The following is a 15,598-nucleotide window of genomic DNA, read 5'->3' as shown; positions in this document are numbered from 1 at the left end:
GGTGGCTCTGGCTTAAGACCTGACAACGTCCTCAGGTTCAGAGGGGCCCTATCTCTGTGTGGCTGTGAAGGACAAGCCATGTACCCCAAGGGGCCACAGAAAGGTACCAACCGTGACGAAGCCAGTTTGTCCAGAAAGGGGCCCCAGGTCTCAAGACGCCTTGGGACTGTGTGGGATTTTCCAGAAGGGCTCGAGGGGCAGCGCCAGAGCAGGCTCTGGAGGAGTTTGGGGTAGAGGGGGATTGCATGGACAAACGGGCATGTGCAAAGGCTGAATGACATCAGTTGGGGTGGGAGGGACTGCCCAGGACCCCAGTGTAAGAGAATCTGGAAGCTCTGGAAGCTTTGGAAGCCAGTGCTGCTGGGGGAGGGTGCACAGGCTGGAGCTGGCAAGAGGCCGACCCCAGGCCCCTCTCCTGCTCTGGCTGCACGGGGTGAGAGGCTGTCCCTGTCACTTCTCTCCTGAGAGATGGTCAGGGGCCCCCTTGTTTCCCCAGCCCTCTCTCGGCCCTAGTCAGCCTCTCGACAGGCTTTGGGTTGTGCTAAAGTCACTGATGGTCTGAAAGAACCTGAACCTGGAAGGTTCTGTGTCTGCAGTAGGTCTGATGGTCCATGTTGTGGAAGCTTAAACCTGGGGGGCACCTAAACCAGCTGACCAGTTCAGATACTTACAAATAAGGAAACTGAGGCAGGGAAGGACAGGATGTACCCAGTGTTACAGCTAAGTTAAGTGGCAGAGCCGGGGCCAGAACCCAGCATTGTTGATTACCTGTCCAGTGCTCCTTTCTTTGGGCCGTAGTGTCTCCCCAGGCAAGGTTTGGCATTTCAGCGTGAGGAGGAAGTTGACATGCCGCATGGCCGTCCTTGGCCACTTCCGCCCTAGGTATGGCTCAAATCCCAAACAAGGCAGGCTTGTAGAGGCTGAGGAAGGTAAGGGCATGGGATCACCTGGGACCTGTCTAATCTTACTTGGAGGAGCCATGGCCTTAGTGTTCACTTGGGAGCAGACCTGGGAGTCCATGGAATGTGGTAGCAGGAGCCCTGAGCTGGGGTCCGGTCCAAGTCTGGTCTACTTGCTGTGTGGTCTTCAGCAAGCCCCTTCCCCTCCTTGGCATCCAGATTCTCAGCTGTAACATGAGGGGCTTGGCCTCAGGGCTTTTCCAGCTCTGATGCTCTGTGTTCCAGACCCTGGCCTCAAAGTGCCCTCACTCCCCTGGGCTGGAGCCTGGCCGAGGCAGGAAAAAAGTGTACAGCACACTCTTCTAGGACACTCTGCTTCCCTGAAGCTCTCTCCTTGGGTCCTTTGCAGGCGATTTGTCAACAGCAACCAAGAGCAAAACAAGTGAAGACATCAGCCAGGCCTCCAAGTACAGTCCAGCCTACTCACCGGACCCCTACTATGCTGCAGAGTCCGAGTACTGGACCTACCATGGGTCCCCCAAAGGTAACACGCTCCACAGAGGAGCCTGGACCAGAGCCCTGTCACCTGCGCCAGGGACCCAGAGTTAGGACGGCTGCCCCCTCCTCCACACAGTTGTTCATTTATTCATTCAGCGAACGTGTACTGAGGGCCAGCCTTGGGCTCTAGTGAGCCACTGGGGAGTGAAATAGACCAGGTCCTTGCCTTTGTGGAGGAGACCCAGGTTCCAGCTGGAGAGGGAGGTGACGTGCAGCAAGGAGGTGACACACAGGAGGGGGGAGATGATGGCAGGGGCATGCTGTGCAGCCTGGAAGGTGATGAAACCGTCTCAAAGCAGAGCCTCAGCTGCCACAGGAAGAGTGGGGTGGAGGTAAGCCAGCAGAGTATAGAATCACATCTTCAAAGATCCCGGCTGGGAGGGCAGGCTCCCCCGGAAGAAAGGAAAGGCTGTCAGCTTAACGGGGAGCCAGAGAGGGAGGGAAGCAGGTGGGGCGCAAGGGGCTGGATCCCACGGGGCCTTGTGCACTGAAGCAAGAATTTGGGTCTCTATCCTAAACAGTAGGAAGCCGTTGAAGGTGACAGGATCAGATGCGTGGGTTTCAGAGACCACTTTGGCTCTGGGGTGGAAAGCGGTTTGGAAGCTAGAAAAGGGAGTTTGTGCGGGATGGAAGACTCTTGTAGGCACCCTGCTGCAGTCTTCATGGTCCTCGGGGCGCCATCCCACCCAGTCGGGCATCTCGAGCTGTTTCTTTCAAGCACGGGTTGCATTTTCATCAAGCTCCTTTTTGACTCAGCACACACCTTTCCTAACTGAACGTCCATTCTGAGCAAAGCCTCACAGGAGCTCGGAGATGGGCCCTTCCTTGCCCTCAAAAACTGCATTTGGAAAAGGAGCTAAGACACAACACAACTACACCCCGAAGCAGACCGAGATCTCCGAGAGATACACGTGTCTGGGGGGAGACGTGGTGGGCGGAGGGATCCTACAGCATTTCAATCACGAAAGAACAAACCAAAGACAGAAAGAACTCCAATCGGCTTAAGCCAACACAGGGATTTTCTGGGTCATGGGAGTGAAAGTTTTTGAGGCACCGCTGGATGCAGAGGTGAATGGCCACCATTGTCAGAGCATGTCCTGTCCCTGGGGTGGCTCCGTTCTCAGGCTGGCCCTGCCCCGGTTGTGGCAAGATGAGCTCCAGCCCATCGAGGCTTATATCCTACTCTGGACAGAAAGAGGACTTCTCTCTCCCACCAGTGGCGGGAAAAGTCCCAACATCGAGGCTCGTTAGCCGGGTTTGGCAGTCGGATTCACCAGCTCCTCACGCCCGGGAATGGGAAGGGCTGCTGGGCCTCTCCGTACGGGAGGCCCCCGGTGGAGGGGCGGTTCAGCAAAGTACGCTCGCTCAGGGTCACTCGGCTAGAAAGTGCGGGGGCTGAGAGGAAACCCCCACCTGCCGAGGCTCTGTGTCCCTCTAGGCCCTCTGCCGGGGGCAGGCTGAGTGGGGAGCACACGCGGGAGCTGATCCCAGCTGTCTTTTGGCAGTGCCCCGAGCCAGAAGGTTCTCATCTGGAGGAGAGGAGGACGACTTCGACCGCAGCATGCACAAGGTGAGTGGCGTCCACCCTGGACGAGATGCCTAGACAGGTGTTACTGAGGATTTGATCATTTGCTAGTGACAGAAACCAAATTCAAACCCACTTACGGTAGAAAAAAGAAACATGTAGCTTTGCATAACCCAAAAGTCAAACGGGAGGGGAAGTTTCAGGTATGGCTAGATCCGGCTGTTCAGCAAATTGCCATAGGAAAGTTGTCTCTCTCTTCTCCTGTGCTGGCTCACCGCTGCGTTGGCCTCATGCCCGGGGAAGGTTCTTCTTCTGTGGTGACAAGTGGGTGCCCGCAGCTTTCATGCACTGCTGGTGGGAGTGGAAAGTAGTGTGGCCACCGGGGGAAAATGGTTTGGAGGTTCCTCGGAAAGTTAAACAGAACTACCCTATGACCTGGCGATTGCACTCCTGGGTACTTACCCAGAAGAATTGAAAACCGGGACTCAAACAAGCACACGTCCATGATCTTCATAGCAGCACTAGTCACAAGAGCCAAGAGGAGGAAGCGCCCAAATGTCCATCCGTTCACAAATGGAGAAGTAAATCATGGTGCATGCGTCCAACGGAACGTTACCCAGACAGAAACAGGAACGAAGGACTGATACGGGCCACAGTGCGGACGAACCGCGAAGACATTATGTTGAGGGAAAGAAGCCAGACCCCAAAGCCCACATACTGGATGATTCCATTGATACGAGATGTGCAGAGTAGGTAAACCCACAGGGCCAGACACAGACTAGTGAACACCAGGGCCCGGGAGGGGAGGGAGAGAAGGAGTGCCTGCTTACTCGGTCCAGGGTCTTTTTGGGTTTTTTTTGGGGGGGGAGGGTTCAAAACTGTTTGGAACTAGACAGAGGTGGTGGTCGTACTAAATGCCACTGCAGTGTTTACTTTAAAGTGGTTAATCGTATCAGATGTGAATTTCACCTCAATAAAAAATGGTTTTAAAGAGATGAGTGCCAGCAACAACCAGAGTCCCAAGGAAGGCCCTTCCTGGCCTGGCTGAAGCCTTCCACCACCTGCCCTAGGCCAGGCTGGCTTTCGGTGCCCTCCATCAGACCCACCTCCCCCTCCCCAGAGCTCAGGACCACTTGTGGAAGAGAGACGAAGTCCCAAAGGCAGCTGCGGAAAGGGAGGGATGACGGGAAGGTGAAAATGACAGAGGTTCCCCACAATGTGGCCACCCGGCCTTTGTCCCAAGCCTGTTCTGCTTCCTGTTGTCTGCTTCCCTCCCACTTCATCTTGGTCCTCCCCCGACGCCCAGCTCCAGAGCGGAATCGGCCGCCTGATTCTGAAGGAGGAGATGAAGGCCCGGTCCAGCTCCTACGCGGATCCCTGGACCCCGCCCCGGAGCTCCACCAGCAGCCGGGAAGCCCTGCACACAGCTGGCTATGAGATGTCCCTCAATGGCTGTAAGCACCACCCTGGAAGTCTGCGGGCTGGGGGCACTTCCTGTCAACTCCCTCAAAGAATCTGAACTCCCACGGCCCTGCCTGGGTCTAGAATACAGACTTGGGGAGGTGCTGCATGGGGCACTAAGTAAGACCCTATTCTGCCCTGAGCAGGCATTTGTTTCTTTGGGGCATCAAGCTGTGACTTGTAGTCAGGTTCAGTGTAAAGAAAAATGTCTTCTAATAGCCTGAATGGCCCAAAGATATAAGGGACTGGCTCTTGAGGTAGTGAGCCCCCCATCACAGGAGGTAAACAAGCAGACGCTTGATGCAAGTGCTCTGCCCAGAGATCCTCTCATTGTAAGCTTCTCCCTGTTTCTGGACAACTGCATGCTTCCCTCCCTTTCTTACCCCTGTGGGAGTCAGTCCTGCCGGGAAATCCTATCTCAACTCAATACATTATTACTCTTGGTCCTCACAAAGACTGGGAATGTAGAGGGATTATTATCACCCACTTTACAGATGAGAGACATGAGCTTACTAATTGCCCAAGGTCAATAAGCTGGTAAATGACAGAGCCAGGATCAGGCCCAAGTCAGAGGAACTCCAAGGCCAAAAGCTGTTCCCTCTTTACCACACTGCACCTTGACTTTAGCTGAGATTGAAGATTGTGGTGGTCAAGATGATAAAGCCAGTTTTATTGAGTGTTTTGTATGTTGTCAGTCACTGTGCTAATACCTTATGGTACTATATGTCATATATTCTTCACCTATAAAGGAGACGCTATCTCTCTCCATTTTACTACGAGAAAACCAAATCATAATGGAGTAACGTATAGAAGTTAGGTATCTGCTAATCGCAGAGCCAGGCTAAATTGATGAGCCTGTTTCCCTGTTTGGCCAGGTAGGGGCACTGTTCCCAGCTCCTGGCTCTGGGCTCTGCGCAATGCGCCAGTGCCGTTCTAAGGCCAGTTCTGTTCAATGGCATCCGGGCAGCAAATATCACAGAGCACCTGCTTTGCCCCCGGGGCAGGAGCAGCTCCTGGAAATGGACCAGTGAGAAAGGAGGTAGTGGAGGAGGCCCCTTCTCCCCACCAGCTAGGGTAGCCCAGGAATGGGAGCCAGGTCTGTTTGTCCCATGAACTTTCCACCATGTCTCTCTCTCCCCATGAATGCTGATCTCTGGCTTTTCTCTCTTGCAGCCCCTCGGTCCCACTACTTGGCTGACAGCGGTATGTTCTGCCTGCCCTACCTTCAGCCTGTCGTGTCCTGTGAGAGCCAGAGCTGAGCTGGTTGTGGGTCCCCTGTAGCTGGGATGTCCCAGCACAGTCCTGATCTCAAATGGTCCACCCCATTGTGTTTGTCAGACGTAGGCCTCCATCTTTGGCTCTGGAACCAGGGTTGCCAAGCCCAATAGCTCCCAGAGAGAAAGAAAGAACTGGAGTCCCTTCCATCCATGTGGGAGCCTACCTGTCTGGGCTCTGAGCTCGACTCTGAGTCCAGGGCCTTTGTCCAGAGCCACCTGTGGCCAGGACACAGGGGTTCATCACAGGAGCACAGATGTGTATAGGGTGAGGCCACAAGACTGTGTGCATGGGCTTCGTGCAGGCCTGGAGTTCTGCCCGGGCGAGGCGTCTCTAAGATGGTCAGTTGCGTGTCTGTGGAGCAGGGGGAGGAGCTGGTGGCCTTTGCCTCTTCCCACTTCCCACCGGGTCGGGGAACACTATTGGCCATATGCAGCCAGACGGCCTCTGGGACAGGGACCCCTGGCTTAGGGCTCCTGGGAATTGTTTGGCTGTTTCTTTTCAGACCCCCTCATCTCCAAATCCGCCTCCCTGCCTGCCTACCGAAGGAACGGGCTGCACAGGGTAAGAGAAGCTGTGCTGGGACGTTGCCCCCAAGATGTTAACAAGTCCAGCATTAGCGCCACACCCTCAGAGCCGAGACATGACATTTGCTCATGCAACAGATATTAATTGAAAGCTTTCATATACGCCGCGTACTTGCAATGCATCCATGGCCCCTGACCCTTGGAGCTTCTATTCTTGTAGAGAGAAACCGAAAACAAGTGGTCAAGAGTATGCAAGTCACATTATAGAGAATATAGAAGTTCGTAACGTGCTAGGGGGAAGAAAAGGAAAACCTGGAGCAGGATAAAGGGGATTAGCAGTTTGGGGAGGGGGCAACTTGCAATTTTAGTTATTTATTACTTAAAGATTTTATTTATTTATTTGAGAGAGAGAGAGCACAAGCAGGTGAGGGGCAGAAGGAGAGGGAGAAGCAGGGGGTCCCCGGACGCTGTGATCATGACCTGAGCCGAAGGCAGGTGTTTAACTGACTGAGCCCCCAGGCACCCTTGCAATTTCAGTAGAGCTGCCAGGGCAGATTTCATAGGCAAAGTGGTATCAGAGCAGCAAGAGAAAGCATGAAATGTAGTTCACCAAGAAATGAGTATTTATCGAGTGCCTACTACGTGCCACCCTTAGGCAGCGGGGGTGTGGCCTGAGTTAGGTCAGCCTGACTTGAGACGGAGGCTTCTCTGAGAGGGGCCATTTCCGGGAGCGGGGGAGGGCTTCAGGAAGGCAGCAGTGAGCGTGCTCAGGCCAGCCCTGGCTCTGTCTCCCCTGCAGACACCCAGCGCAGACCTCTTCCACTATGACAGCATGAACGCCGTCAACTGGGGCATGCGAGGTGAGTGCCAGCCTCCCTTGGGACTCAACAGTGGCTTTGGATGCACTGCTCGTGACTGCGTGACTGCGCTTGACCTTCCACAAACGGGATTCTGGCCCTACGCTGGGTTCTGTCCAAACCCCGAGTTCCCACACTCCCTTTCACTTCCCATTCCCTCCCTTTTCCCCTCCTCTTCCCTCATCCTCTTGAGTCCCTGGCCTTGGGTGATCTCCAGGCCATCTGTCCCATCTGGGTTCCCAGAACCATTGCAGAGTCGTATTGCTGAGCCAGAGTTGCCTGCCAGCCCCGGGTGGAGGGAAACACTCAGAGCCAAATGCACATTGTTCCCAGCAAACGTTCCATGAGCTTCGCGCTCTCTGCCTGTGATGCTCCCCTGCCCGCTTCCAGCGGCTCCTACAAGCAGGCTCAGGCAGGAAGACAAGCCCGCATCAAAACGCTGGAGGATTCCTCTGAGGATGGAGGGTCTTGCCCGAGGGCTTCACAATCTCAGATTGTTCTTATTGCTATTCTGATTATCTCAAAAGTCATTTTTCATCTAAAACCCTATCTCGGGATCAGCCCAGCCCCTGTCTCCAGCTGTGCATTGTGCTTCTCCCAGCCTTGATTCGGGGTGTATTCGACAAGGACAGAGACTCTAAGACAGAGGCTAGTCTAGTGATGCAAAGGGAAAACCAACATATTTCCATTTTGTGTGTCTCTCTTCTCTCTCCACAGAGTACAAGGTAAAGAAGATACAGAGACTCTGGGGGTCTTTGAGACCCTGGATGCTGCTACATTGGGACCCAGCAGAAAGATGACAGCACTCTCTACTCAGGGAAGGGGCTATCGAATAGATAACTTCAAGGGTCCTCTTCAGCCCAGCATTCCCAGCCCCTCCTTGGCCTCCTTTCCCTGAATTCTGCCCCATGTGTCTTTCCCACTAAAATCAGACAATTCCCCGTGGACCTCAGAGACTTTCTGAAGGCTTCCCAATCATCAGACATTAGACATTTACAATTAGGAGGCCTTATGCCACATTAATATCAAATGCCACCAAGCTCATTCCTGGCAGCATTAAGGGACTCGGGTTTTGCCTTTGGGGAGAAGGTGCCTTGAGGCCGCCAGGCACCCCCAAGGAGAACAGACACAGCCCTTCCTCCAGAATTTCACCTCTGGCCCTGTCTGGGGAGAGGAGGGTGCCCAGACACAAAATGTGGCTGGAGGGACAAGCCCACCACCTTCAGCCAGCCTGGTGCCCCACCCCCACCCTGTCCTCTCTCCTCAGATCTACCCTTATGAGCTGCTGCTGGTGACTACAAGAGGAAGAAATCGGCTGCCCAAGGATGTGGACCGGACGCGTTTAGAGGTGGGTCTAGAAAACTGAGCAGGAGCCTTTGGGTTTGAAAGGATTCCAGAAGTTGCCCATTGTAACCCAGCTCAGGAGGGCAGGCAAAACGAAGAGCTTTAAGGTCACATAGCTTGTGGAAAAAGTGGAGAGGCCAACCTCGTTTCTTTAGCCTAAGACTAGACATTGCTATGCATTCGATTAGCATCTGGTGCACAGCAGTGAAGTGTCCCCACCTGATGCTTCTGCAGACTTAAGACAAGAGCTAGATGTGGTTCCCGCCCGCAGGGGCCTGCAGTCTGGTTGATAGGAAGAAACATAGCACTGGTTTTCTGCAGGATGGTACAGAAAACCGGTGCTCCTCGTGGGGAGCACAAGGGAGTCAACACTGTGTAGAAGGTAAAAGCATGAGGTAGCCTCGCATCAGATTCCTGGTCCAGCCCTGGTCCCGCCATCCCTAGGCAGACAGCTTGGCCAAGTAACAATCTCTCCAAACCTTAGTTTTTTCCTCTGTGGAGTGGGGCCGTTGTCGTGTTTCCTTCAAGGTGCCCATGGAAGTAAATGAGACACTACACACAGAGCCCTTGGCACAGAGTCTGGCTGTGTCCTGGATGCAAAGACTTCGATGGAGCAGGTTTGGATGGGTGGAGAGGGGAAGGAGAGCATCATGATGAGTGGGACAGCACAAATAAAGCACAGAGGCAGGGCTGAGCACAGCATCGGGCTTTCCAGCAGTCCGCTCCACTTGGCCTGGACTTCCGGTGCCTGGGCCTCTGATCCTAGAGCACACTCTGCCCTTTCTACGGTGCTTCTCCCTGCCTCTCCCTCTCTTAGAATGCCCTTCCCAACTTGCCAGCCTATTCACTCCTCAGGACCCCCTGTAATGATGTGTGTGTCCCAGGGCTCCTAAGACCTTCCCAGGATGTGTCCCTCAGCCCTCCTCCAGCCTCTCCCAGCACTGTGTCCAGAGTGGAGATCAAGCGCCTCTCCCCTTCCTTTGTATCAGAGCAGGGAGCTATCCATTTCCTCTGACAAAGATGGTCAGTCCTCTACCATGAGGCCCGAACCAGGGGAACATTGGAAAATGTTTGTGAAATTCAAATGCAGGTTTCTAAGAGAGGAGGCTCAGCACCCCTTGGGATGAGCATATCAACCACCGTTCACCTGGCTGCTGAGAATTTGCCCAGAATAAAGGGCTGGAGCAGAGGGAGGGGAATGTGAGCAAGCCAGGAAGCTCTGTGAGTCCTTCCAGCTCTAGCAGGCTGGGCTAGCAGCCTAGCAAGCCGGTGATTATCCCCACATTTTTAACGAGGGCCTCCTTTACCGTCCAGCCTTGCGTAGCTGCCGGTGCTGAAGGGGACAGCTCCCAGGGCAGCTCAGTGGAGCCAGCATTAAGGCATGGAAACCTGGTTGATCCTGGAGGACCAATTGCCCTCTTATATCCTCCAGGACACCCAGAACCTCCGACCAGGGAAGTATAACCTGCCCTAAGAATCAGAAGCTTCTTAAAAATACCGATACTGCACCCCAGCCTAGACCAATTAAATTGCAATCTGGGGAAGGCGCTCAGGCACTGGTATTTTTCAGAGGCTCTCAGGGTTGTCAACCACGGAGCCTGAGCTGAGACCGCAGGGCTACAAACACTGTCCTAGCCCCCTGCACCGTTCAAGGAGGGGACTGAAGAGCTTCTCAAGGAGCTCAGCATGTAGATTGTCATTCACCCAGAAGATATTTATTGAAAGTCCATTATATAGACCAGGCCCTGTTCTAGGTGCTGGCAGTATATCAGTGAACAAAACAGAGACTCCTGCCCCCTTGGAGCCAGAATTCTCACTTGAGGAGACAGACCTAAATAACACAAATAATAAATAAATGATCTAGAACATGGGAAATTAATAGGGCTGAGGGAAGAAGTAAAATGAGAGCAGAGAATTGGGGGTTAGAGGGAGAGGTAAGTGGCACTGTTAAATTGGGCGGTCAGAGCAGATCTCACTGCATACCTGACATCCAAACAAAGGCTCAAAATAGGAGAGGGAGGTAGCCATGCTTATATAAGAAGGAAGAGCATCCCGGGCAGAGGGAAAAGCCACAGGCAAGGCCCTAACACAGGTGAGGACAGCAAGTGGTGAGTGTGGCTGGGTCACATGAGCACAGGGAAGAGGATGAGGAGGAAATGAAATCAAAGGAAATGAGGACCGGACTCCACCATGTGACAGCCACATGAAGAGATCATTTCAGTAGTGAGAGTGACCAGCGAGGAGTGCTTCCCGTGTGCGGGCCGCTCTCCATGACCTGAACCATCTCATTCAACCTCACTATATCCAGGAGGTAGGTGCTAGGATGCTCCCACTTTCCAGAAGAGGAAATTGAGGCTCAGTGGGGTGAAGTAACTTGTCCAAGGTCACACACCCATATCTGCCTTGCTCTAAAGCCTGTTCACTTCACCTTTATGCTTTCAAGTCTATGGAGAGGGTCAAAGGGAAAGCGTTGGCATTAGGTTCTCTGAGAACTCGCAAGAGAAAGGAGGCTCCAGCTGGCCCTTCACAGAGGGAGAGCAGAAGAGCCTCAGTCTCCTCCAGACTGTTCTACAGTGGACACGGTACTCAAGTTGAGTCAGCCATTCCTTGGCACTGAAACTCATGAAAAAAAGATTTTTGGGCACAGCAGAGAAAATGAGCTAGAGAATCAATAGTAACCATCACCCTCCAACAAAAAAAGAACAGATGAGACTGACAGTCCCCCTCAGTCTTTACCATGGAAGGAGTGGAGAACTCCCCCGTATCTGCAGCATTTCTCAGCCCTCGCTTGAGTGTGAGTGAGACAAATATAGACAAGTCGACAGCATGGACAAAAGAAGGCACAGTCTGGCCTGGCAGAGACTGAAGGGGTCGAACAACCACATGTGATATGTGGATGCTGTTGGAAGCCTTATTCAAACAGCCAAACTGTAAAAAGACCTTTTTGAGACAATTAGGGGAATTTTATTATTATGGGTAGGTATTAGGTAATTACGAGGAATTATTGTCAATTGTTTTTAGGTTTGCTCATGCTGTCATGGTTACCTAAGAAAATATGTTTCAGTATGTTTTGCCATCTCTGGGGGGGATGCCTGCACACTAGAGAGGCAGGAACTGATAAAATGTCTAAAGTGTGCTTTAAAATACTTCCGCAAAACACAGCAGGTGAAGCAAATGTGACAAACTCTTGATAACTACTGAATCTGGGTAATGAGCATGGGTGTACATTGTGCTATTTTCTCCCCTTTGAGTATTTTTGAAATTTTTCGTAGAAGACTTATTTATGAATGAGTAATGGGATTGGCCAACGGGGTGGCAAGAGTGCTCTGTGTTTGTGATCAGAAGGCCTGGACTTTGGTCTCAGCTCTGCTACTTAAAACCCAGGCCCCCTCCCACCCTCCCTCCCTCTTGGTCAAGTTAGTCACTTTCACTCTTTGACTTTCGGTTTTCTCATCTTTTCATTGGATAGAAATAATTTCTGGTTTTCAGAGGGGTTGGAAGGATTAAGTGAGAAAAATGGGGGTGACCATACAGTCACGGGCATGACAGAAATGCAATGCAAGGAATCACTGGTGTTATTAAATGCTGTTAGGTGTTGGAAAACCAGCTCAAAGCCACCAGCAACCAATGATATCTATCAAAAGTATCAAAGTTACCTTTGCTTCAGGATCTGGAAATGTGGCCAAAACATGAGCTCACAGAGGCCAGACAGTTGGCTGATTATTGTGTGGCTGTATGCATAATTCTCAGTGACTCTCCTTCAATATTCAATGAGCTAACATGATTGCTACCAACAGGTCATCTCAGTGATTCCAGCAGGTTTTCAGGGAGGATATAAGCCCTATATATCTCTTTTCAAACATAACTTAAATTTTTATTTTGAAAAATTCAGACCTCCAGAAAAGTTGCAAGAAGAGTGAAATGAACATGCTTCTACCCTTGCCTAAATGCATGAATTGTTAACATTTTGGCACATTTCAGGTGTTAATATATTTCCAACGCAGAAAGCTTTTGACAATGTATCAACTTTCAAGGCTGCTTGGAAGGGCAAGAGGAAGGGTAGGCAGAAAGGGGGAGGGAAACTTGCCAAGGTTTCATTATATGGCATATTTGTTTTCAAATAAGAAAGATACGAAAGTACATTTCAGTGGGTGGAAAAATATGAACAGAAATTTTTTTTCATTGACTGGCCTGAGGAATAGCCTTCCAGATCGTTTATGAAAATACTAATGAGAGGATGTACACCCAAAATATTGGCCATGCACCCCTTTTACTCCTGAAATTAGGAAGAACCTCATTAATTCATACACACGCTGGGGCACAGAATGCAAAGAGCAGGATGCAGATAGGTGAGGTCAACCAGGATGCATCGAGAGGCACTTAGATAAAGCAGAATCCCCACCTGAGTCTTGGGCAGGGGAAGCCCCTCCAGACCAGCTCTGGAGGCCCCTCCAAGGAAACATTCATGCACACACTCTTGCATTCAACTACCCACACCACACCTCTGAGGGTCAGACACTGTGCCAAGCACAGCACACCCAGAGGAAATACACAGGGGTCGCTTCTGCCTGCACCTGTCCCCAGCCTCCACCTGTTGTCCTCAAGCTGTTCCTTCTCTGTCCCCTCCCACCTCCTTTCAGCGCCACCTGTCCCAGGAGGAGTTCTACCAGGTCTTCGGCATGACCATCTCCGAGTTTGACCGGCTGGCCCTCTGGAAGAGGAATGAACTGAAGAAGCAAGCCCGGCTGTTCTAGGCAGAGGCTCTATAAATATATATGCATTTATATAAAGATATATGTAAAATCTCTATACTGAAGCTCGGTATAATCCTCTCTTGTGTAATGGGAGACACTGCCTGCCATGAGACTTGCTTTTCTGTACTGTCAGGCAAGCCCACATCATTGAGATATTTTTATGCTCCTTACTTTCTCTTTTCTAAGTGCTCTGGGGTTTGGGAAGGGATTTGAGGAGACTCCCATCCTTTTACTGGGGATCCTTTTTATACTGAAACATCTGTCTTAACCTGAGTCCCCCAAGGTCCAAATCTCTTTCCTAAAGGAGGTGCCTGAAGAAATCTGTCTTCTCTCTGCTTCTAGGCTCTTTCCCCAGTCTCCAGGGTGGATGCTGACCATGCAGTTTTCACACCTTACTGGCCCCAGAGGGGCCCTCCCACGGGAGGATCCACAGCGATCTCCCAAAGTCACTGAGCACCTTTGAGAGCCCGTGAAGAATTTTCTCATCTCCCCCAATTAGGAGTTCGGTTCTCTCTGGGGGTGATGCACTTAGCCGTGGGGGCCTCGGATCTACTCAGTACAGCAGCAAACAGAAGTGGCTAGGGCCTTGGCCTCTCTGCAGCTCCTCAGTCCTCCTCCTTCTGCCCTTGATCCTAACCTCTCCCTTGTCCAAGTCTCATGGTAGGAGAAGAAAAAGCACTTCCCTTCCCTCCACCACTTCCAACTGGCCCTGTTGCCTGACCCCGATGTGGAAACGAGGGAAGGTGTGGGAGCCGGCAACAGGTGCTAGAGCAAGGAACCTGTTAGAATTGGAGCTGCAGGACTTCTTGCGACCCTCCTCTCACCCTCACTGCTCCCAGCACCTCCTGACCCTTCCCCCTTTGGAGGAGAGGCCCATTATTACAGCCCGTATTCTTCAGCCTTACTATGATCTATGTGCCTGACAACTCAACACACCACAGGGCTAACGTTCCCATCACAGCTCCAACAGAACAACTAAACAGACAACCTCTAACACCCTTCTAAACATAATACAGGCCATGTCCCAAAGAAAGCTTTCTGGTCTACACCTGCTGGTCCCTGGGCTAGAAGGGCAACCGAACCAGTCCCTCACCAGTCGTCAGCTCCCACTGCAAAGCTGGCCATGTTTCATAGGGGAAACCTTTAGAAGAATGGCTGCTTATGGAATTCCAAAATGAAGCACTGGCCAACACTGCTCGTGATCACCCTGGATTTCCCCAGTGGCTGCCTTTCCTGCCCTCTTGCCGCCTTGAGCAGGGATGAAAGTTTGACGTTAACTTCTCTCCTCCCTTCCCCAAACCTTTGACCCCCAGTTGGTAATCTCCTTCTTGGAGATGCCTTGACGTAGATCCTTTTGAGGTCACGGAGGGAAGATGAAGAAGTGGAAATAACCATATGACTCTCAAGTCTGGTGATATGACGTGGCAAATAGAGAACTGACTCCAACCCAGCAACCCTCACTGAGCACCTGCTGATGCTGAGCCCCCACTGTATCCTGAGCACTGCATGGGGGAGGGAGATGGGGACCCTGAGATGATCAACATGGGATCTGGGCTGTGGGGGGGAGGCGTGCCTGCTAACACTGGTGTCGTCAGGCATGGACTCACACATGATGGATGTAAAGCAGGAAGTGACGGAGATGGCATGAGAACGTGTTTGTGGAATTACTGAGAAAGCAGATGCACGTTGGTGCAGACCAAGGAGCGCTTTCTGGAAGAGACTGCGTATGAGCAAATTTCAGGAAGGATCTTTGTAAACTGAGAGGACACTGTAACTTGAAAGCATGATAGGATGAGGGGCCAGAAGGAGGTCTAACATACTCTCATTTAAAACATCAACCCTCTCTGCAACTCTCTTCTTGGCCAGTGTCTTTCAACTGTCCTGACCCTTTAGAAATGTCCCCAGCCAGACGCAATCATTGAAACTGCCTCATTATCACTGGTTAAGAACTTGGCAAGATGAAGGGCTTTTGTTATTGTTGTTGGGTATTTTTGTTTCCCATAAAAGCACATAATTTCAACCCAGGCCCGTGTCCTTCTGTTGTTTCTGGTGTGAGTGGAAATGCGTGATAGGGGAAGAGGCCGAACCGTGCACATTTTCTAAAATAAAAGAATCTAGAGAGCAGCTCTATCTTGGCCTTAGTTTCTCCTCCTGTAAATTAAGAAAACTTGACAAGGCGAGCATCACCCAGATTGTGTCCTGCAGCAGGTGGGGGTCTGCAAGACGGGGAGGATGTTCCGACAAATATGGTTCTGTGATCCCGAACCAGCAAGAATAACAATAGTTCTTTATTAAGTACTGATGGTGGGCCAAGGTCTACACTGAAGACTTTACCCGTCACGTCATGTCAGCCTCTGTAACAACCCAAGAGGGAGTACATAAAAATAATTATTTATAT

The 15,598-nt window shown here is 51.7% G+C and overlaps 1 protein-coding gene across 2 annotated transcripts in view; it reads left to right on the top strand.

Annotated features, from left to right (window-relative positions):
- Nucleotides 1-15,224, top strand: part of ABLIM3 (actin binding LIM protein family member 3) — a 107,122-nt gene extending 91,898 nt beyond the window's left edge. For both annotated transcript variants that reach the window (XM_040630433.1, XM_040630432.1), the window contains 9 exons: nt 1,309-1,443; nt 2,963-3,027; nt 4,289-4,436; nt 5,617-5,646; nt 6,224-6,282; nt 7,045-7,105; nt 7,820-7,827; nt 8,370-8,450; nt 13,087-15,224. In XM_040630433.1, coding sequence (XP_040486367.1) covers nt 1,309-1,443; nt 2,963-3,027; nt 4,289-4,436; nt 5,617-5,646; nt 6,224-6,282; nt 7,045-7,105; nt 7,820-7,827; nt 8,370-8,450; nt 13,087-13,200 — 701 coding nt within the window. In that variant the 3' untranslated portion in view covers nt 13,201-15,224. The remainder of the gene's footprint in view (nt 1-1,308; nt 1,444-2,962; nt 3,028-4,288; nt 4,437-5,616; nt 5,647-6,223; nt 6,283-7,044; nt 7,106-7,819; nt 7,828-8,369; nt 8,451-13,086) is intronic.
- Nucleotides 15,225-15,598: the final 374 nt, after the last annotated feature.

The sequence above is a fragment of the Ursus maritimus genome, unplaced genomic scaffold, assembly GCF_017311325.1.
Source record: "Ursus maritimus isolate PB19 unplaced genomic scaffold, ASM1731132v1 scaffold_15, whole genome shotgun sequence".
NCBI classification, from domain to species: Eukaryota; Metazoa; Chordata; class Mammalia; order Carnivora; family Ursidae; genus Ursus; species Ursus maritimus.
This window is presented reverse-complemented; position numbering and strand designations above follow the sequence as displayed.